This window comes from Eptesicus fuscus, chromosome 10 (assembly GCF_027574615.1).
Source record: "Eptesicus fuscus isolate TK198812 chromosome 10, DD_ASM_mEF_20220401, whole genome shotgun sequence".
NCBI lineage: Eukaryota > Metazoa > Chordata > Mammalia > Chiroptera > Vespertilionidae > Eptesicus > Eptesicus fuscus.
In genome coordinates this window covers 46,166,409-46,188,475 of record NC_072482.1, presented here as the reverse complement: position 1 = coordinate 46,188,475, position 22,067 = coordinate 46,166,409, and the positions used below count along the sequence as shown (strand labels likewise).

Here is a 22,067-nt window from a genome sequence, read left to right as displayed (position 1 = left end):
TAAAGAGCTAATATGCAAATGGTTGTCACACCCTCACATCATCAAGCCATAACGGCTCAGACAACACTGGGGAGAGAGGAATGGGGACCAGCCAGGCTGCAGCCCGGAAGAGGGACAAGCCACCCGCCCCGCAGTCCTGGGCACCAGCTGCGGCCCAGGTGAAGCCGCCCGCCCACGGTCCCCTGTGGCTGTGGCCGGCCAGAGGGAGAGAAGCCCGGGTCCCGGGTGCCTGTGACTGGCCGGAGGAGAGAATCCTGGGTCCCAGGTGTGGGGCAGGAGAGCAGTTAGGGGCGATCAGGCAGGCAGGCAGGCAGAGGTGGTTAGGGGCAATCAGGCAGGCAGGCAGGCAGAGGGGTTAAGGGCGATAGGCAGGCAGGCAAGCGGTTAGGAGCCTTTGGTCCCGGATTGTGAGAGGCAGTTGGACATCCCCCAAGAGGTCCCAGATTGGAGAAGGTGCAGGCTGGGCTGAGAGACCCCACCTCCCACCCCTGTGCACGAATTTCATGCACCAGGCCTCTAGTTAAATAATAAAATTAAAAGAAAAAAACTGATGGTTAAAGAAGAAATCACTGGGAGAATCAAAATATTTTGAATTGAATGATACTTTAAGCAATTCGTGGGATATAGCTAAAGAAGTATTTAGAGGTAAATTCATAACATTAAAATTCTTATATTAGGAAATAGTGGTATTAAAATTCACCTTAAGAAATTAGGAAAAGAAGAGTATATTAAACCCAAAATAAGTTGGAGGAAGAGAATAATAAAGAGTGGAAATTAATGAAAAAGAAAATGGATAAGTAATAGAGCAATTCAGTGAAACCAAATGGTGATTCTTTGAAAAGACTGACCAAGAATAAAAGGGGAAAATTCAAACTACTTTGAATGAAAAAGGCCACCATTATAGATTCTAAAAAAAATAAGAAGGTAAGTGACTAATATGAACAATTATTTGCTGATTAATCATACTAGTTATTTAGCAAGGAGCATTTCAAAGACAAGATAGGAGTAGAACAAAAACAAGCTAAGAATAGAACAAAATTTCCTCAGGTTGATACAGAGCATCTATAGAAACCTAACTGGCATCATATTTAATACATGAATAACCCAATTTAAAAGTGGGTAAAAGAGCCCAGGCCGGTTTTGCTCTGTGGTTAGAGCATTAGCCCAGGCACTGGCCTGGTTGGGGCATGGGTGGGAGGCAACCAATCATTGTGTCTTTCTTACATTTAATGTTTTTCTCTCTTTATCTCCCCCTCCTTCCCTCCCTTCTACTCTCTCTAAAAATCAATGGGAGCCAAAACTGGTTTGGCTCAGTGGATAGAGCGTCGGCCTGCGGACTGAAAGGTCCCAGGTTCGATTCCGGCAAGGGCATGTACCTTGGTTGCGGGCACATCCCCAGTAGGGGGTGTGCAGGAGGCAGCTGATCGATGTTTCTCTCTCATCGATGTTTCTAACTCTCTGTCACTCTCCCTTCCTCTCTGTAAAAAAAAAAATCAATAAAATATATTTTTAAAAAAATCAATGGGAAAAATATCCTTTGGTAAGAATTAATTCCCCCCCCCACCAAAAAAAATAAAGTGGGTAAAAGAAATGAAAAACCCATCACAAAAGAATATAAATTAATGGCCATAAACATTTAAAAACTTATGAGCCTCTTTGGTCTTCAGGGGAATGCCAATAAAACCACCAGATACCACCAGATCTCTTCTAGACTGGCTAAAATTAACACAATACTGTGTGTTGGTGGGTTATGTAGCAACTAGAACTCTCAAACATTGCTAGTGGAGTGTAAACTGGTACAACTAATTTAGAAAACAGTTTCTTTTAAGCATTGAAAAAAATTATTTTTAATTAAAATTAAAATTTACTATCTGTTGAAGCATACAGTTGCCCTATAACCCAGCAATCTTACTCTTAGTTAATGAAAAAGATTAAGAGTGATGAATATATGTCCATAAATCTCTTGTACACGAGTGTTCATAGTAGTTTTATTGATGGTAGCTGAAAACAGTGAAAATATCCATCAACTTGTAAATGAAAAAACAAATTGTAATATATTCATACAGTGAAAAACTAGTCAGTAATGAAATGGAATAAACTATTGAAGCATACAGCTACATGGATGATTACCAAGAGCATCAATACTGAGCAAAAGAAGCTAGAGAGGAAAGTATGATTCAATTTATATAAAGGTCTAGAATAGGCAGATCTATAATCTATGGTCATAAAATCAAGTCATTGGTTGTCTAGGGTGAGGGGGTTGACTGCAAAGGAACTTTGGATTTGATACTTTAATTGGGGTGGAGGTTACACAGTGTATACATATTCAAAACTCATTCAAGTATAAATGGCTGCATTTTATTGTATATAAGTTGTATTATAAAAGCCAATAAAGTTGATTTTTAAAAAGTTAAATGTCTGTTTCCTCTAACACAGTTTTCTAGATTTCCTTTTGAAGAAAAAGTTGATTATATAATGTCTTCTGGAGGTTTTTTCCTAGCTCACAAGTGTCCATTTGAATAACATGTCTAATTTCCTCAGGTTGATGCAGAGCATCTGTTAACAGTCTAACCACTGAGCAACCAGCCAGGGCTCTTTTACCCACTTTTAAATTGGGTTGTTCATGTATTAACTATGATGCTGTGATGCTGGCTAGGTTTCTATAGATGCTCTGTATTAACCCGAGGAAATTAGGCATGTTATGTTTGTTTATTTTATAGATGATATAGGTTTTTTTTTTCTTCACAGAATAACCACTTACTATATTACTGTTATTTTATTTTTATATTTTAAAAATATACTTTTAGGGGGCTTATTTATAGGGACATTTGACAGTTGAAAATGTGAGGTCATGTCTCTATAACATGGCCAAATCTGTTAAATTTCCTTGCCTCCATTTTTACGAGGTCCTTTGGGTGGCCCCCTATAAACAGCAGAACTAATATTTATAGAACTTGTCCTCTCTAATAAAATGGTAATATGCAAATTAACCATCACTCTGCTACATAAGCCACGCCCACCAACCAAGCCACGCCCACCAGCCAATCAGGGTGAGTATGCAAATTAACCCCATCCAAGATGGCTACAGCCACAGAGAGCAAGGTTTCCCAGGTAACAGAGCAAGCCAAGCTTTCCATAGCCATTGCAGGCCTAAGCCTCCACTCAAGTTACAAAGTTTCAATTATAGAAGGTAAACAAATTCAAACAAATGGCGGCAGAATGGAGCTTGAGAGAGCAGGCCAGGGTTGCCGGTGGCAACAGGGGAAGCAAAGCTTTCCGAACACCCTGGCTGGGCTCACCCGCTTAAGGCTACAAAGTTTCAATTGTAGAAGGAAAATAAATTCCAGATACCAAGGCCTCCGCTTGGGTTGCCAGGGGGCATGGCCAGCCTGCAAACCACCACAGGCCCCTCGCTCAGGCCGCCCCACGCCCCAAGGGAACCCCCACCTGATCCGGGACACCCTTCAGGGCAAACCAGCTGGCCCCCATCCGTGCACCAGGCCTCTATCCTATCTAATAAAAGAGTACTATGCAGATTGATCATCACTGCAACACACAATATAGCTGCCCCCATGTGGTCAAAGATCCTGCCCCCATGTGGACACAAGATGGCCAGCAGTAGAGGGCAGTTGGGAGGCACCCGGCCTGCAAGGGAGGGCAGTTGGAGGTGATCAACCCTGCAGGAGAGGGCAGTTAGGGGTGATCAGGCCGGCAGAGGAGGGAAGTTGGGGGCAAACAGGCTGGCAGTGGAGTGATTAGGGGGTGATCAGGCTGGCAGGCAGAAGCGGTTAGGGGCAATCAGGAAGGCAAGCAGGCAAGCAGTTGGGAGCCAGCAGTCCTGGATTGTGAGAGGGATGCCCGACTGCCCGTTTAGGCCCGATCCTGGTGGATCGGGCCTAAACGGGCAGTCGGACCTCTCTCCAGGAGTCCCAGATTGGAGAGGGTACAGGTTGGGCTGAGGGACAACCCCCCGCCGTGCATGAATTTCGTGCACCAGGCTTCTAGTTTAAAGATAATATTCTTTCGCCGAAACCGGTTTGGCTCAGTGGATAGAGCGTCAGCTTGCGGACTGAAGGGTCCCAGGTTCGATTCCGGTCAAGGGCATATACCTTGGTTGCAGGCACATCCCCAGTAGGGGATGTGCAGGAGGCAGCTGGTTGATGTTTCTCTCTCATCGACGTTTCTAGCTCTCTATCCCTCTCCCTTCCTCCCTGTAAAAATCAATAAAATATATATTAAAAAAAAGATATTTTTTCCCCGTCAATGCTTTGTTCAAAAGTAGGTGTTGTTATGAAGAGAAGGCCCAATACTTTGGGATAATTTTTAAGAGCTCTGGGGAAGGTGACTTCTTTTCAGAGTGATAACTTTGGAAAAAATTGTTATGTTTTTGCATATGGTGTTTAGATTGTGCTCAAGCTGCACTCTTATAGATAACTGTTTAACTTGAAAGTCCTTAAGATAAATTTATAGTATTGGGCTTGCTAGGTCAGAGGGTATGTTGCTTTGTCCGACAGCAAGGGTTGTACAGTCCTGCACACACACTAGAGACCTTTTATACACTTTAGTTTTCCCTATTTTGGTTTTGGACAATTCAGGCACCAAAATTTCGTGGTGTATTTTATCTTGTATATCAAAGTGTGATTTTCTTTTTTGGATTTGTTTTGTTTGTTTATTAGAGGCTGGAGGCTTTATAGGGATAGCTTTATTTATATTCAGAAATTGATTTTTTATTTTTTAACATTAAAAAAATATTTTTATTGATTTCAGAGAAGAAGGGAGAGGGGGGGAGAGAGAGAAATATCAATGATGAGAGAGAATCATTGATCGGCTGCCTCTTGCATGCTCCATGCTGGGGACCAAGCTCGCAACCCAGGCATGTGCCCTTGATTGAAATCGAACCTGGGACCCTTTGGTCCGCAGGCTGATGCTCTATCCACTGAGCCAAACTGGCTAGGGCCAGGAATTGATTTCTTAATCTCTACCCTTTCCTCAAGAGAGTTGGCAGTTTTGTATACTAACTGCAGTTTTTAAAAAATTTTTTGTTTTCATTTAATTCCTGTATTTTCCTTCAAGAGCAGAGAAGCCCTGGGAGAATGTTTTGACCCTGAAGCATAGATTATTTTTCAGAGAAGCTGTATAGTATTTTACATGGATTTACTATTAGTCCTTTTACCTGAAACCCCAATGGACCTATTGGTAACAGCCTTTACATTAAATTAACTCTAATCCTCTGTTGCAAAAAACCCCACTGTGTTTTGTTGTTGTTTTTTAAATTTTATTTTAGAGAGAGAAATATTGGTGTGAGAGGGAAACTTTGATTGGTTGCCTCCCACACATACCTGACCGGGGATCAAACCCTCAACCTGGGTAAGTGCCCTAACCAGGAATCAAACCCACCACCTTTTGGTGTACAGGATGAGGCTCCAACCAACTGAGCCATACCAGCCAGGGTGTTTTGTAAGGTAAACTGACTTTTGAAGTCTGGAAATTGGTTATTTTTTAATTTAATTTTATTTTTTTTTGTATTTTTTATTTTTATTATTTATTTATTTATTTTTAAAAAATTTCTTTATTGATTAAGGTGTCACATATTTGTCCTCATCCTCCCATTCCCATCCCCCACCCCTCCCCACGGATGTCCCCACCCCCCTGTTGTCCTTAACCATTGGTTAGGCTTGTATGCATGCACACAAGTCCTTTGGTTGATCTCTCCCCCCTACCCCCACCCTTCCCTCCCCTCCCTCTGAGGCCCGACAGTCCGATCGATGCCTCCGTTTCTGGGTCTGTTCTTGTTCATCAATCTATGTTGTTCATCATTTCCCCTAGATGAGTGAGATCATGTGTTACTAGAAATATACTTATAAGAACCGAGTGTGAGACGAGCAATAATAGTTATGCTGACAGGCAAATGAATCAGTCTTTAGTGAGTTTCTGGACCAACAGTTCTTTTGAGACGCAATTTCAATGTCCACCAGTTCCTTATGTGTATATGTCGGCACTGACTTTTCTCCTTCCTGCTAGAGAAAGCTGGCCAGGCCGTCAGCCGCCCCTTCCTATCCGGCTCCGTCCTCCCCGCACGCGCGCTGGTGTCTCCGCCCGTGTCTCCATACCTCAGGATTTTATGGCTCCTCTGATTTTCCCTGTGGTTTTCTCTTTCCTTCTAGTTGTGGGTATTTCAGTCAGCCAGCTTTCCTGTGGTTCTGGATGATGTCCGTGTTGACTTTTAGTTGTATTTTTGAAATTGTTGTTCCAGGCTGTAGGTTAGGTGTTTAGCTTATGCCGCCATCTTGGTTTCTCCTCTGGGAATTGGTTATTTTAATTGCAAGCTAGAACTCTTGGCTCTTCTACAGCAGTGCAAACAAATCTACTACATATATAAAACCCTAATATGCCAGTAGACTGAACAGTGGAACAATTGAACAACTGGTCGCTATGACGTGTAGGGAAGGGTGGCGTGCGTGGAACATGGCAGGCATCGGTCGCAGGATGGTGGAGCAGGTGGGTGGGGGTGCCAGACTAAGGCGGGACGCAGGTCACTGTCATCAGGGCAAGCCTCTGGTGGTTACTGAAAATTCTTTGCTCCCCCATGCTGTCGTCCCATCCAGTGCTCACATCCGCTCCGCTGCCAGCACCGGCCCCAATCGCTCTGCGCCTTCAGTAGATAGGTGTGAGCAGGGCCGGCATCAGCTGCAGCAGAGAGGGGACTGGGGGCCGCGGCGGGAGGGGCCAGGCGGGGCCGCGGAAGATGGGCTGAGACCCACCCCTGTGCCCACTGCAACCTCGAGGCCCACAGTTCCTTTCAAGGTGCATGAATTTGTGCACTGGGCCCCTAGTATTGTATATATAGATCATTTGTGTGGCTTTTCTCTTAGGTGTGGACACCTCAAGATCGCCAGTGTATCCTGAATACCTTAGCACAGTTATTTCTGGATAAAGACTATACTATTCTGATTGGTCGCCAATTTCGCCCTATCCTTTTGGATTTGCTGGAAAGGAATGCTGAAGCCATTAAAGCTGGAGGCCAAGTCAACCATGATCTACACGAACGACTCTGTGTCTCAATGAGCAAGCTCATTGGTAGCCATCCTGATGTCCTCCCGTAAGTAACAGTATTATTCTTCATGTTTCTCCTTGCGGAGGTAGAACCTGCTCTCTCCTGGGAAATAAGGAGGAGTCTGAGCTGAGAATGGAAGAGGAAAAATACAGGAAAGAAAGAGATAAGTGGCACTGTATTGTAAAAATAATCACAGAGACTCTTTTTATCCAGCTCAGTTCAGTAATCATTTATTAGATTTCTCTTAAGTCTTGGCCATCAAGACAGAAAAATGGTCAAGATATGTCCCTTACCCCCAAGGATTATGTCATCTGGCAAGACATGCATATAAGGCATATTTAAATAAGTTTTAGCTGAGGCTCTTAAAGCATCCACTTCAAATGAATGAGCTTTGTGGCTTGCTAGAGGAGCTGAGGGTGTGGATTAGAAGAGGTCTAGTATCCGTTTTAGCTTTTTATAAATCTGTCCAAATCAGTATGGTAAGAAGTTGTGTTAGAACTGTATTCTAATGTATTTCTCTTTTAACCCTTTGCACTCGCTTGCTTTTTTCTCGATTCCTGCTACCGATGCTAACCCTGTCGAGTCACACTCGACATCCGAGTGCAAAAGGTTAACCTGCTCCATTTCCAATCTGGGCTAGTTCAGCACTCATTAGACAACATGGTAATTCCCCCACTCCCAGGGGTTACCATATTAATGCTGAATTTATTGCATAACATAATAAAGCCCAGAACTTCTAGGTTTACTCCTGTCTCAGCTTCTGAAGTATATGGGGTTACAGGCATATGCCACACATATGGCTTTCTCTTTCTCTCTCTCTTTTTTTTTAATTTTCACCTGAGAATAGTTTTTCCATTGATTTTTAGAGAGAGTGGAAGGGAAGGGGGATAGAGAGAAAAAGAAATTTCTATGTGATACACATCGATTGGTTGTCTCCTGCATATGCCCTGACCAGGGCTGGGAATAAGCCTGCAACCAAGGTACATGCCCTTGATTATGATTGAACCCAATACCCTTTGGTCTTCGGGCCAATGCTCTAACCACTGAGCAAAATTGGCCAGGGCTCTCTTTTAAATTGATAGTAAAATATAGTTTGTGTGGAATAGCCAAAAGAGGCAGGAAAATGACTTTCAAGGTTTTTTTAATTGAGAAGGTAAAGAACTTTTACTCTAAACGTGAATAATGTTGTTTGTACTAATAGGAGCATCTCTTATATCCATCTCTTATGTATTAGTTTTCATCAACACAGTAAGTACACTTGGCTTTCTTGAAAGTATGATCTCTAGTCTGGTCCTTAAATGAAGGAATAAGAAATGAAGGCTGGGGGGGGAGGGGCATAATTTTTATGAGCTTTTTTCTAAAAGGGGAGGGAAAAATAGGCCTAGTTGTATTAAACTAGAAAATATTTAGCAAAGGAAAGAATAGCATCATATGTGGTAATCAGGAACACGTGGTGTGGTTTGATTGAGGATTGGGATTATGGCCTTACTTGGTAATCATCTAGGTGTTCTTGACCTTGATACTATTTCACAAGGTGTGCTAGTCAGTTCTGTAGGATTGGCATGTGGGTAACTTGAACCCCAACTTCTCTTTAAGGCTTTATGGTAGAGTGCTTCTAGAATCATTAAAATGATGGATTATCTACATCTGGTCTCCCATTAGCTTCACATTTTATGTTCTTATTAAATGAATGTGAGGTACATACCTACTTTTTTAACTTACAATTTGCCAGGGCAGTATATTTTTCTTTATATTTTATTTATGCTCCTACATTGTTCCAAAATGATATAATGCAGCTTAGAAAGGTACAGGTACCTGTGATAGAGGAACTTAAAACCAAGCAAAAAAAAAAAAAAGGCTGTGCATGATGTGCAGTGAACTAAAGGTAGTGATGTGGAATGGGATTTTGATTTTTAGTTTTAAGAAATGCAGCTGATTAGTTTAACATGTGCCTCAGATTTACATAGAGGAAATATGCCTAATGTTTTAGGAATATACCTAATATATTTAGATAGGATACAGTTATTTATTCAGTAGATTCATATAGAAGGTCCTCTCTTTTAAGCTCTAGAACATATCCTGGGGGTAAGAAAATCACATATAATGGGTTCCTGTACTTGAAAACTATTGAATACAGTATGTTAATAAAGGTGTGAGCCAAATAGATAAGGGGAACAAGGAAATCATTAAAGTAACAGAAATGAGTGTGTTATCCTCTTGGAAATTAGAGAAGGTTTTGTATTGTGGCAGATTGTGGAGGAAGAATGAAAAGAAAGAAATGGGATGGGGATGGAAATCTAGAGACTGGGACAGGAAGAATCCAGTCAAGCTAGGGTCCTCAAGCCATTCATTTCTGGGTTCACACTTCTTTCTGAGGCCTAGCTGTTAATTTATTTGGGGTTTCTATGAGGTACCATGGTAGTCTTAACAATACCTTTTTTTTTTTTTTTGTTAATCCTCACATGAGGATATTTTTCCCATTGATTTTTAGAGAGAGTGGAAGGGAGGGATAGAGACAGAGACAAACATCGATGTGAGAGGGACAAATCAATTGGTTGGACTCCTTGGGTTCAAGTCCAGGTTCATCTGTGATAATAGTATCTACCTCATGGGACTCAAAACAGTGTCTGACATATTGTGGGTGCTCAATAAACAAAATTTTCTTTTTTTAAAAAAATATATTTTGATTGATTTCAGAAAAGAAGGGAGAGAGAGAGAGAGATAAAAACATCAATGATGAGAATCATTGATTGGCTGCCTCCCGTACACCCCCTACTGGGGATCGAGCCTGCAACGCTGGCATGTGCCCTTGACTGGAATCGAACCTGGGACCCTTGAGTCTGTAGGCTGACGCTCTATCCACTGAGCCAAACCGGCTAGGGGCCACCCTGCTTCCTTTTGATTACTATTTGCATGGAATTAAAAAAAAAATTAATGCCTCAGAGGTGTGGCTCATTGTTCCGTGCACCAAGCGGTCATCAGTTTGATTCCCAGTCAGAGAGAGAAACCTTGATGTGAGAGTGAAACATTGATTAGTTTAACATGTGCCTCCTGCATGTGCCCTGACTTCGAATTGAACCCACAACCCGCATATGTGCCCTGACTAGGAATGGAACCCTCCACCTTTTGGTGTACAGGACAGGAAGATGCTCCAACCGAGTGAGCCACACCAGTCAGGGCTGGAATTATTATTTTTTATTTCTTTACTTTCAGTGTGCTCTTAAGTCCAGAATGAGTTTCTTATAGATTGTGTGTAGTTTGAGCTTTCTTAAAAAAATCCATTCAACCAATCTATGTCTTTTGATTGAAGTTTAAACCATTTACATTTAAAGTAATACTGATAGAGAAGGACTTACTGTTGCTATTTTATTAAATTTTTTTTGTATGTCTTGAAGCTTTTTGTCATTCTTTTCCAACCTGACTGCCTTTTGTTTCATGAGAATCTTCTCTTCATCCTACCCAATAAAAGGGTAATATGCAAATAACCATCACTCCGCTACGCCCACGATTGGGTCAGCGGGAGGCTGGGGGGTGGGACTCAGGGTGGCCTCTCAACGGCCGGATAGGCTGCCGCTGAGGGGAGACCCCTCAGCGTTCATGGGTCGCAGAGGTGGCGGTGGCGGCGCCCAGACCCACCCCCATCAGCATTCGCGGGTTGGGGGGGCAGCGGCGGCGCCTGGACCTGCCCCCATCAGCGTTCGCGGGTAGGAGCGGTGGCGGCGGCCGGGTCTCTCCTCTCACTGAGGGACCTGGGCGGTTGCGGCGCCCCAATCGCAGATGGCAGCGTGGGGCCCAGCAGCTCCCGCCCCACGCTGCCGCTGCCCCCGCTGGGGTCCAAACCCCCACCCTGAAAGAAGGCCGAAGGAAAACTGGTGCCAGTAGCCTGGTGAAGGAAGGTCTATTGCACTATTCTTCGTGCAAAGGGCCTCTAGTCTTTAATAAGCAACCAAGGTTCCGTTGACTTTTTTTTGTATGCACCTCTCGTTGTTTCTGTAAGTGGCTGTTTTCCTTACTAGATAGCAAGTTCCTCAAGGAAACTATCTCTTTGGTTTTGTACATCCAGGATTTAACAGTGTCTGGCTTAATATTTGTTGAAAACGAGTGCATTTTCAGTAGTAAATACTTGCAAAATAAGTACCTTTGGTGTTTGTATTCTCTTAGTCAGATATCTCATGCCATGATCCTGGTTCCTGAACTTGAACAGGTATAATCTTAGGACTAGGGAGCTTTAGCATCTGTCTCTGTTTGTTCTCAGTCCTTAGTAAGTTCTTGTTATGTTCTGCTATCCTGTCTCCAAGTGGAGATGTATACATTGAATTCCTCACCAACAAATAAAAATTCTCTTTCTAAAGGTTTGCCCTGAGGTATTTCAAGGACACTTCTCCAGTCTTTCAAAGACTCTTCCTAGAGAGTTCAGATGCTAATCCAGTCCGCTATGGGCGCAGGCGGATGAAGCTCCGGGACCTAATGGAAGCAGCCTACAAGTTTTTACAGCAAGAGCAGTCTGTGTTCCGGGAGCTCTGGGACTGGAGTGTGTGTGTTCCTCTCCTCAGAAGCCATGACACCTTGGTCCGCTGGTGCGTAGCTATTGGATTTTTCCTGTGCTTCTAGTATGGGGATGTTGGGGAGAGTTATAGCATTGTGTGCATAAGGAGGGAAAAGAAACCATTTAATATGTTATCTTTGTGCTGGTGACTTTTGAGTTCTTACTCTCTTTCCTTACTTGTGTGTCACACCAGAGGAAAATGAGATGATTTGAGTGGAGTTTTACCTTTTCCATGTTCTGTCAAGTGAATTCATTATGCCTGATTTGTATTTTCTACTGTTAAAGGTGTTATTTTAATTCTATAAGATTTCCTTTTCTAGCATTCAGTTGGCTAGCGAATTTTCTTTATTCTTTAGAATCACCTGCAGGTCCTGAGTTTATATACTTTGATTTTCTCCAGGTACACAGCCCATTGTCTTGCTGTGGTAACTTGCATGAATGAGGAGCAGAAGCTATCATTCCTTAAGAAGATTTTTAATAGTGAGGAGCTGATCCATTTCAGGTTGAGGTAAGCAGGAACATTTCTGGGGACCTTGATGTGGTTTACTCTGGATTAAGGTTATTGATGAGATCCTCATTTCACTCAGGTTACTAGAAGAGGCCCAGCTGCAGGACTTGGAAAAGGCCTTGGTTTTGGCCAATCCAGAAGCTTCCCTGTGGCGTAAGGAGAAGGGACTGCAGTACTCACAGGGACATCTTGTTTCAGCTGACCTCTCCTCCAGGGTGACTGCTGTCTGTGGTGTGGTGCTGCCTGGGCAGCCACCAACCCCTGGAGAGCAGGTATGTTGGCATCAGTAAGATGTGTGCCCCCTTCTCCTCCTGAGCACCAATAACAGGCCAAATCGAGTTGCCAAGTTGCTATTCCATTTACAAACGATAGAGACATTTACTCGGGCCCTCCTCTCTGATTTTCCCGCTGTCCCTATTTAATGGTAAATTAGAAACTATAACAATGCTTGTGTGGTGCTCTTAACATTAGCAAAGCTCTTCTATATATCCTCGTATTTATTTACTATGACAACTGTGAAGTTGGGTGACACATGCTATAATACTATATTTATGTAAAACAAAGACAGACTGAATTGCCCAGAGACCCTTGGGTTGCACATTGGTTGACACAGGGCTAGGCCCAGGTCTAAATCCCAGCCACCTCTTTCTGTCAGAATTTTCTCTTTGTCTGTTGTGGAAGAGGCTGGTATCTGTAGAGAACTTCCCCTGCCATATGAAATGACCTTTCCAAGAAGTGTGGCTCTAGACCACACTTTCGAAAGACTTAACAGTTTATAATCTGGTTCCATAATCTGGAACCAAGGGGAGCCGGTCTGTTTTCTGTCCCCGTCCCCCCCCCAGCAGTCTTTTTTTGTTTGTTAATCTTCACTCGAGGATATTTTTCCATTGATTTTTAAAAAAATATATTTTATTGATTTTTTACAGAGAGGAAGGGAGAGGGATAGAGAGCCAGAAATATCGATGAGAGAGAAACATCAATCAGCTGCCTCCTGCACACCCCCCACTGGGGATGTGCCTGCAACCAAGGTACATGCCCTTGACCGGAATCAAACCTGGGACCCTTAAGTCCGAAAGCCGACACTCTATCCACTGAGCCAAACCGGTTTCGGCTTCCATTGATTTTTAAAGAGAGTGGAAGGGAGAAGAAGAGACAGAGAAACATCGATATGAGAGAGAGACATCAGTTGGTTGCCTCCTACATGCACCCCGACCAGGGCCAGGGAACCTGCAACCAAGGTATGTGCGCTTCACCAGAATCGAACCTGGGACCCTTCAGTCCAGAGGCCGACACTCTATCCACTGAACCAAACTGGCTTGGGCCCCCCCAGCAGTCTTTAATCAGTTGTTACTTGGGTCAGACCTACCCAGTTTTCTTCTTCGAACAAGTCCTGGGTTGTTCCTTGAACCATAGGTTTGTCACTCGGTAGTGCAATTAAAAAACAAACAAGAAGTAGTACAGTATACATGTAAAAAAGCACACATATGTTAAGTGTACATTTCAATGATTATTTCTGAACTGGATATATCTGTGTAACCACTTCCAAAACCCCTGTGTTTCCCTCTAGTCACTAAAACCCACCCCTCTTAACCACTCTCCTTACATAGATTATGTTTGGAGCATTAGAATTTTAATATAGGAAGGATTCTGGTTGAAGTGGGCTTGATGTTGGGTAGCAATGGCAGGGCACTGGGGGCAGAGTGCAGAATCGTACTATGGCCTAGCCCACCTGCTAAATTGCTGTAGTAATAGCCCTTCAGGAAGTTGCAAATAACTTTCAGCGCTGAATCTTATTTTGTCCTCCATATCTTTTTTTTTTTTTTTTCACTCAGAACATTTTTAATAATGCACATTAAAAAAAAAAAAGTATTCTTACAAATTGTTCTGCAATCCAAATATACAATAGCCTGGAAAACAACATTTAAAAAACAAAAGCCAATGTAAAAAGACAGGTTAAAACAACTAGAACAGTACAGGTTTATATGGCTCAGATTTTACAGTTTTCTCACTGCATCGTCAATGTCAGAAATCTGTTCCTTCAGCTGGCTCCATTGCTCAGGATTTAAGGAAATACCTTTTCTTCCTGGTTTCATTTCACCTTCTGGATCCATCCAATATTCTCTAATATCAATTAGGACTTTTCCTTTAAAGTCCCGTACGCTGACGTACCTCATTTTCCCAATCTGGAACATGTTGTCATCCCTGCTGCTGCTGCTCTGCTTAGAAGACGACAGGGCTCTGGAAGTCTCACCCGTCTTCTGCTTCTTTACAGGCTTTTCTGAAGCAACTTGCTTTTTCCTCTTTAACTTTTTGTCAACTTCACTGTCCGAATCGCTGCCAGAAGAGCTTGAAGAAACAAGTTCCTTTGACTTAGGCATTGCTGCGCTCCTGCCGCCGACCCGCCGCTGCTCGCTCGCTCCTCGCTCTGTCCTCCATATCTTTAAGGGACTAGCCATGTTACAGAATTATTATTTCTTAAAAGATAATAATCATCCCACTTTTCCAAGAGATCATTTTTCCTCTATTATGTTAGGTGCATTGTTATTTTAAAAAATTTTGTAGTGGTGGTAAAATACACATAATATTTACCATCTTAAACTTTTTTTAGTGTGCATGTCAGCAGTGTTAAGTATATTCACATTGTTGTGCAGACAAATTTCAGAACATTTTCATCTTGCAAAGCTGAAATTCTGTACCCATTAAACATATTGGGCACATTATTTTATTATTTTTAACTTTTTGTTATGGAAAATGTTAAACACATTCTAAAGTAGAAACAATGGTGTAATGAACCCCCATTTACCTACCCATCACTATTCTTCAATAATTATAAATTTGTGATCAATTATATTTCATTGTTATTTCTGCACACTTTCCCCATACCGCATTATTTTGAAAGCAACTCCCAGATGCTACATCATTTCATATCTAAATATTTTAGAGTATATGTAAAAGAAAAGCCCTTAAATCAACTGGCTGCCTCCTACTCGTACCCTGACTGGGGATCAAACCTGCCACTTTTTGGTGTATGGGACAGTGCTTCAACCAACTGAGCCACACCAGTCAGGGCTTGTATGCATTCTCTATCTTGTATATTTCTAACTCTAGGATATGGCGAGAGGAAGGAAAACAAAATAATCCAGTTGTGGTTTGTCCCCATTCCTTGTGTTTCAGCTTTTTTGGCTTCTGAAATTTTGGGAAACTTCTTAAATTTGTTAGTGAATTTTTTACTTTCTCCCCCAATGGCAGGCGTTGAGGGAGGAAGAAAGGAAAGAAAAAAAGTCATATCTTTACTTTGGATAATATACCTATTGTTGTGCTTCTGGTACTACTAATATATTGGCAGAGGTTTATGTAAAGATCAGAGGAAGCATTGTAGAAATTTAACCTGTGCCTTTTGGAGAAAGGACTCATTCTTGACATGCTTTTTATTTCTCACTTGCCTCCTTAGGCTAGTAACAGGAGTTCTTCTCATGAACAAGAGCTGGCCTTTAGGTCTTATGTACTGGTTGAGTCAGTCTGCAAAAATCTTCAGACCTTGGCTATGGCAGTGGCTTCTCAGAATGCTGTGTTGTTGGAAGGACCAATAGGATGTGGCAAAACTTCCTTAGTTGAACATTTAGCTGCAATGACAGGTAGAAGGAAGCCCCCTGAGCTTCTCAAAGTTCAGCTTGGAGATCAGACCGACAGTAAGGTAATTAAAAAATGGCAGTTTTGGGGGGATTAGCATGCTTATAACTATTTGCATTAAAATATTGTTTTTGCTAAGGGACTATGTTAATAGTTACTGGTCTTTCAGAACTGATGGGATCAAGCTCTAAAAACCTCAAATGCTTGCTTATATTCCTCCTAGAGGCCTGGTGCATGGATTTGTGCACTGGTGTGGTCCCTCAGCCTGGCCTGAGGGATCGGGCCAAAACCGGCTCTCTGACATCCCCCCGAGGGGTCCCAGATTGCAAGAGGTCAGTTCTCGGATGACGCATCCCGGAATTGGGCTTCCTCCTGTTTGGTTCTGGGTGTGTCACCTGAGAACCGCAGCTGCCAAGTCACTGCGGCTCGGCAGCTCCTGCATTGAGCATCTGCCCCCTGGTGGTCAGTGCGCGTCACAGCTACCCGTTGGGCAGTCGCTTAGGCTTTTATATATATACTAGAGGCCCAGTGCATGATTGAATCATGCACGTGTAGGGTCCCCTACACGCTTTCCCTTTCGATCACGGGGAGCTGGGTGCCTGTCCGCTGGTGCACCAGGCGCTGGAGGCTTCTGAAAGGCCTGCTGCCTGAGCGGACAGGCACTCAGCTCCCCCGCTTTTGATGGTCCGAGCGGCGGGACGTCAGCTCGCTGCCCCAGAGGCCCCTTCTGTGCCGCAGCACAGCCATGGCGCAGATGCTGAGCTCGTGCCGCTGCTGGCGACGCAGTTCAGCATCCCGTCGGCCCAATCAGCTACCCCGGCCACCCCGAGTCCCGCCCCCCCGCGCCTCCTGGCCAATCACGGGCATAGCGAAGGTACAGTCAATTTGCATATTTGTCTATTATTAGGTAGGATATATATAGGTAGAAGTTTAATGGAATTAAAGGATATAGCAGTGATACCTCAGATGTGTGATTTGAATAATTTATTGTCTTTCTACAGATGCTGCTGGGAATGTACCGCTGCACAGATGTCCCAGGAGAGTTTGTGTGGCAGCCTGGCACCCTGACGCAGGCAGCCACAAAGGGACACTGGATCCTACTGGAGGATATTGACTATGCCCCCTTAGACGTGGTATGTGGCTTCGCTAATTTCTTGTCTTTAAAGAGCATTTGTTAGTGATTCTAGGGGATAATTTAAACATAGGCGTTTGACTAAAGAAATGTTGTAAGAAGGTCATTCATGGTTACCTACCTAATCTGGTTTGAGGTCTTGGTTTACTTGGCTGGTTTCTTATTTGATAGAAAATTGCTAAAATTCTGTTTGTACTGTTTCCTTTAGTTGTAGAATGTGACCAATTTCACAGAAGTTTTTTCCCTCCTTTAGTAAAAAATGTGGCCAGTTTTAACAGCCTTTCCATGAATCAGCCCAGTGGGAAACATCTTACCTCTGTTACAGATACACTGAGAACTTTGAGACTCTGCTTCCCAGTTATGGCATCTGTAGAGATGTGGGCTGAGGACAGATGCTGTATTAAGAGTGTGCTTGTCTTTGTTCTGTTAAGGAAAATATATTGGATATACTAGTATATTATTGTTTTTAAAAAGATCACTTTTCTATGTGTATAAAATATAGCTGTGGAGCAGTCCATGTTTCCTCTGTAGTCTATAAACTATGACCAAGAAAACAAATTATAGAATAAACAATTCTTAGGACAGTTTTTTCTGAGATTGGCTTTAATTTTCCTTTTAACATGAACCTTATAGTTAACTGCATATGTACTTTTCCCTCTTGGATATGAAAATAATAAGATGGGGGCGGGGGGGCAAGAAGGACGGGAGAGGGAGAGGGAGAGGGAGATATGAAGGAAAAGGAGTGTCTATAAATACATCATGTGTATTATGATGATTTTAGTGTCTGATGAGGTAAAGATGTAATGGTATTATTGGCCTAGGCTAGTGATGGGCAACCTTTTGAGCTTGGTGTGTCAAACTTTGCCAAAAAACTGAGCATAACTCGGGTAGTGTGTCACTTTGAGGAAAAAACATTATTTCGCAAATGTTTCATCCTCAGGAGCAGCAAACGTTTCATCCTCGGCATGCGGCCTCCTCAGCGGCCGTGTGTCATCAGAAATGGCTATGCGTGTCAGTGCTGACACGCGTGTCATAGGTTCACCATCACTGGCCTAGGCAGAGCCTCAGTTTGATCATCCCATTTTAGAGTCTTAATACTCAGTTTTATAGGGCTGGAACTCATTTTTCTTAATTAACCAAGGCTGATTCCTACTATGATGAGACTTAAAAATAAAATTGAATTTAAGCTACCAGGCAGGTTTAAAAGCATTTGTTTAGACTTTTTTCCCTTTCTAGTGCTCTCTTTCCTGGGCAATTTTTTTCAGATATCAGGGTACCTGGAAATCATTAGGATGGTGGATGGTGGAATTAGAGCCCAAGAAGGTAGATGAATATGAGTGATATTCCATCTATGTCATGATAGAGCCTAGGGATCTATCACTATCCCATTGCTAAGTATATTCTTTGATGACAAAGTCCAGATTCAAGGCCAAACTGATGATTTGTCTTGATCTTTTGCCAGTGTCTGATAAACATCAGAAAATTCCTGTACTTTGAGTTGCATTTTGTGCAGACCATTCCCCTTCTGTTAATTGTTTTCAGAAGGTGTGTTGTTTAGTCGATTATACTTAAACATAATTATCATCATAGTGAAGTTGTGTTCACTTAAAACCATACTTGATTCCTTGATTATTATTTTGTTGTTTTCAGAATTTCTCAGCTAATATTTTAAGGCAGCTTTTACAGATCTCCTTTAGGGTTTATTTTATTTTTTATTTTTCATTTTTTTTAGTTTCAAGTTTTGGCATTATCTTGGAGTTGCCCCTATGCTGTTTTGGGCTTTCCTTTCAGCTCCTGGCCATGTATAAAACAATGAAAATTATGTCTGATATTTTAGAACCCTCTTCCTTGTCTCTTTGTTTTTTCTTTTAAACTTTCCCTATAAACTCACACCCCCAGATCCATATATGCAATCCTCACTTTTCTTAAAAAATCTCTATTTGGATGTTCCTTAGCTAGCTCAAATTCAAATTGTCCAATATGTCTGCTTATTCTCAAAACAGCTTTTCTGCCACACAGTTACCAAGTCAGAAGTTGGATGTCTCCCTCTTCTAGTCTCTCACTCAGTCTTACATTTCTCAGACTTTCTATTCTGTTCTCACTTATCCCACTGCCTTAGCCCAGGGCTCTTTCCTTCTTTCTTTCTTACCTAACTGCTCTCCTTTTTCACCTCTTTCACTCCAGGCTAACTCTTTAGTTTATTTTCCATAATGTTGCACAGTTGGTTATCTAAAATAAAAAAATGTAATTTCCCTCCCTGCCCCCAGGCTAAAATCCTTTAAATAACTTTCATGAAAAAACTCAACTTCCTTAGCTCAACACTTGAGTCCCTTTTTCATCTGTCTTTAAGCCTTGTATTTTTCCACTACTTCGTATGCACATTCTGCCCTAACCATAACATAGTCCTCTCATGCCATACTTAGGCATATACATTTTTATCCATTGAATATTTTGCCTGGAGTGTATGTGCCATTTCACTCCCATCAAACCTGGCTAATACCTACCTGCTTATACTTTAAGACTTGGTGAATGTCATTACCTCTGGGATGGCTTCACTTCTGATTTACAGCCACTCTTTGTACATCACTTTGTACATCTCTGGGTTCACACTGGTCATGTTGTGTGGTGCTTTGCATAGCTGTCTCCCATTAGCTGCTAGGCTGTGAAGCTTCAGTCTTGTCTGAATTTTGAGGGTTTTGCTTACTTCTGGTCCATATAGGCACTCAGGGAATGTTGAAAGAATAACTTGTTCTTCTGGAGTGAGTTGGCTCAGCCTTTCCCACCTCCCTTTTGATCCTTGTTCATGCTATGAGAGCTGGGGTTTTAAGAATGTGTTTATTATTTGGAGAAGGGTGGGTTTTTTTTTTTGTTGTTTTTTTTGTTTTGTTACTTTTGTCTTAATAGCTTTATCACTGGGGGTTTTGTGATTTAGGTTTCCGTACTGATCCCTCTCTTGGAGAATGGAGAGCTCTTGATTCCTGGCCGAGGTGACTGTCTAAAAGTGGCTCCTGGATTTCAGTTCTTTGCAACCAGGAGGTATGTCGTATTAACCTTTCAGTTTCTACTGTGGAGCCTCTTCCTCAAAAGTCTGTACACTAGAGCTGCGCTCAGAAGTCCTGGAATGGAGTTCTCTGGGCTGACTTCAAGTAAGGTTAGTTGGAACTGATGGCAGCCAACCTTCTCATTCCTGACTACTTTTATGTTTTACTGATTTAGAGAGAGAGCATGGGGGAGAGAAAGAAACATGTATGTGAGAGAGAAACAGATTCATTACCTCCCGTACACTCCCCAACCAGGGATCAAACCTGCAACCTTGGTATGTGCCCTGACCGTGAATCAACTCTGCAGCCTTTTTGTTGTCCTGGACAGTGCTCCAGCCAACTGAGCCCCCAGCCAGGCTTCATTCCTTATGCCTTTTACTTTTTGTTAATCCTTACTGAAGGATGTTTTTTCCATTGATTTTTTTTTACAGAGAGCAGAAGGGAGGGAGGAAAGAGGGAGAGAGAGAGAGAGAGAGGAACATTGATGTTAGAGAGACATATCCATTGGGTGCCTCCTGCATGTGCCCTGACTGGGGTTGGGGATTGAAACTGCAATCCAAGTACATGCCCATGACCGGGAACCGAATCTGCAACTCTTTGGGGCCAGGGCTGGCGCTCTACCCTTGTTCCATGCTGGCCAGAGCCCTTACAACTTTTAATGGAGATAATTAATTTAAAACATAAGGGTGTGTGTTTTTTCTACTTAAAAATAAGTAGCCAGTTTAAAAAAAAAACTGTCTTCATGTTTTCAAAAATTATCAGAGGCAAGATTGTTGTCAGATAGCCCTGGGTTTGAGTTCTGAAGGTGGTACTTTGTATCTGTGTGTACCTTGATTTTCTGGTTATAATGGGGCTAATAATACCTACTTTACAATTTAGTGTAAGTTGTAAAGATTAAGTGAAATGACTTGCATTAAAAACCTTTCACAGCCCTTGCTGCTTTTGCTCAGTGGATAGAGCGTCAGCCTGTGAACTGAAGGGTCCCAGGTTTGATTCCAGTCAAGGGCACATGCCCCTGTTGCCGGCTCGATCCCCAGTGGGGGGCGTGCGGGAGGCAGCCGATCAGTGATTCTCTGTCATCATTGATGTTTCTATCTTTCTCTCCCTCTCCCTTCCTCTCTGACATCAACACAAAATATCCTACCTAATAAAAGAGTAATATGCAAATTAACCATCACTCCACTACACCACCAGCCACGCCCACCAGGAAACCATCCGCCAGAGGCTTTTCCGGCCTTGGGCACCAGTGGGGAGCCTGCGATGGATCGCAGGCAACTGGGGGTCTGCTCCTGCGAGGGGGTCTGCTCCTGTGGTGGATTGCAGGGAGCTGGGGTCCCCTGCCCAATGGGCAGTGTCTGCGATCACAGGGAGCTGGAGGTCTCCTTCCCAGGCCTAAAGCTTTGGCCAGAGACTTTAGGCCTGGGCAGGGCACAGCCGGTGATTGGTGTGAACTATAGAGGAAACACCTTTTCTGACTGCACATTGGCTAAGCTTCCTGTATGCCACTGGTAATATTCTTAGTAACTTGGGAAATAAGAATCCAAAAAGGTGATCTAGGGTTTTTCCACCACACTTCTGGAAAAGAAAATGAAGGTCCGCTGCTGGAGGGCTAAGAAATGTCATATCCTGCCCTAGCCGGTTTGACTCAGTGGATAGAGCCTCAGCCTGCCCACAGCAGAGTCTGGGTTGATTCTGATCAAGGGCATATACCTAGGTTGCAGGCTCCTCCTTGGCTGGGTCCTAGATCAGGGCTCATGCAGGAGGCAACCAATCAAAGTGTTCCTCTCACTTTGATGTTTCTCTCTGTCTTTCCCTTTCTCTTCCACATTCTCTAAAAGTCAATGGAAACATATCCTTAGGCGAGGATAAAAAAAAAAAAAAAGAAAGCAAGAAATGCATATCCTATGAAAGACACATCTTGAAAATGCCTAAAGAAAGTTGTCATTTTTTTTCTTGGTGAAGGGACTGGAGTCGTGTTGATGAAAACACCTTGGTGGCTGTGGTGACTGGCAGTGGCTGCAGCAGGGGGGTGATGGGGCTGGTGCCTTCCCCTAATCAGCCTGTTTGCCTCCCACAAAGGGAGGCCAGACTGCGGCTCAGGCCCGCTTCCCGTGGGGATCGGGCCTAAGCCATCAGTAGGACATCCCTGAGGGCTC

The 22,067-nt window shown here is 43.0% G+C and overlaps 2 protein-coding genes across 2 annotated transcripts in view; one reads left to right on the top strand and one right to left on the bottom strand.

The window, feature by feature from the left end:
• Positions 1-22,067, top strand: part of MDN1 (midasin AAA ATPase 1) — a 152,975-nt gene that overhangs the window by 3,539 nt on the left and 127,369 nt on the right. The window contains exons 2-8 of the mRNA XM_054722522.1: positions 6,873-7,099; positions 11,407-11,631; positions 12,001-12,108; positions 12,188-12,380; positions 15,560-15,802; positions 16,740-16,871; positions 19,803-19,906. Of these exons, the coding sequence (XP_054578497.1) occupies positions 6,873-7,099; positions 11,407-11,631; positions 12,001-12,108; positions 12,188-12,380; positions 15,560-15,802; positions 16,740-16,871; positions 19,803-19,906 (1,232 nt within the window). The remainder of the gene's footprint in view (positions 1-6,872; positions 7,100-11,406; positions 11,632-12,000; positions 12,109-12,187; positions 12,381-15,559; positions 15,803-16,739; positions 16,872-19,802; positions 19,907-22,067) is intronic.
• LOC103293405 (activated RNA polymerase II transcriptional coactivator p15) lies at positions 13,932-14,527 on the bottom strand. Its single transcript, XM_054722521.1, has one exon. The coding sequence runs from the start codon at positions 14,484-14,486 to the stop codon at positions 14,103-14,105; it is 384 nt and encodes a 127-aa protein (XP_054578496.1). The 5' UTR covers positions 14,487-14,527; the 3' UTR covers positions 13,932-14,102.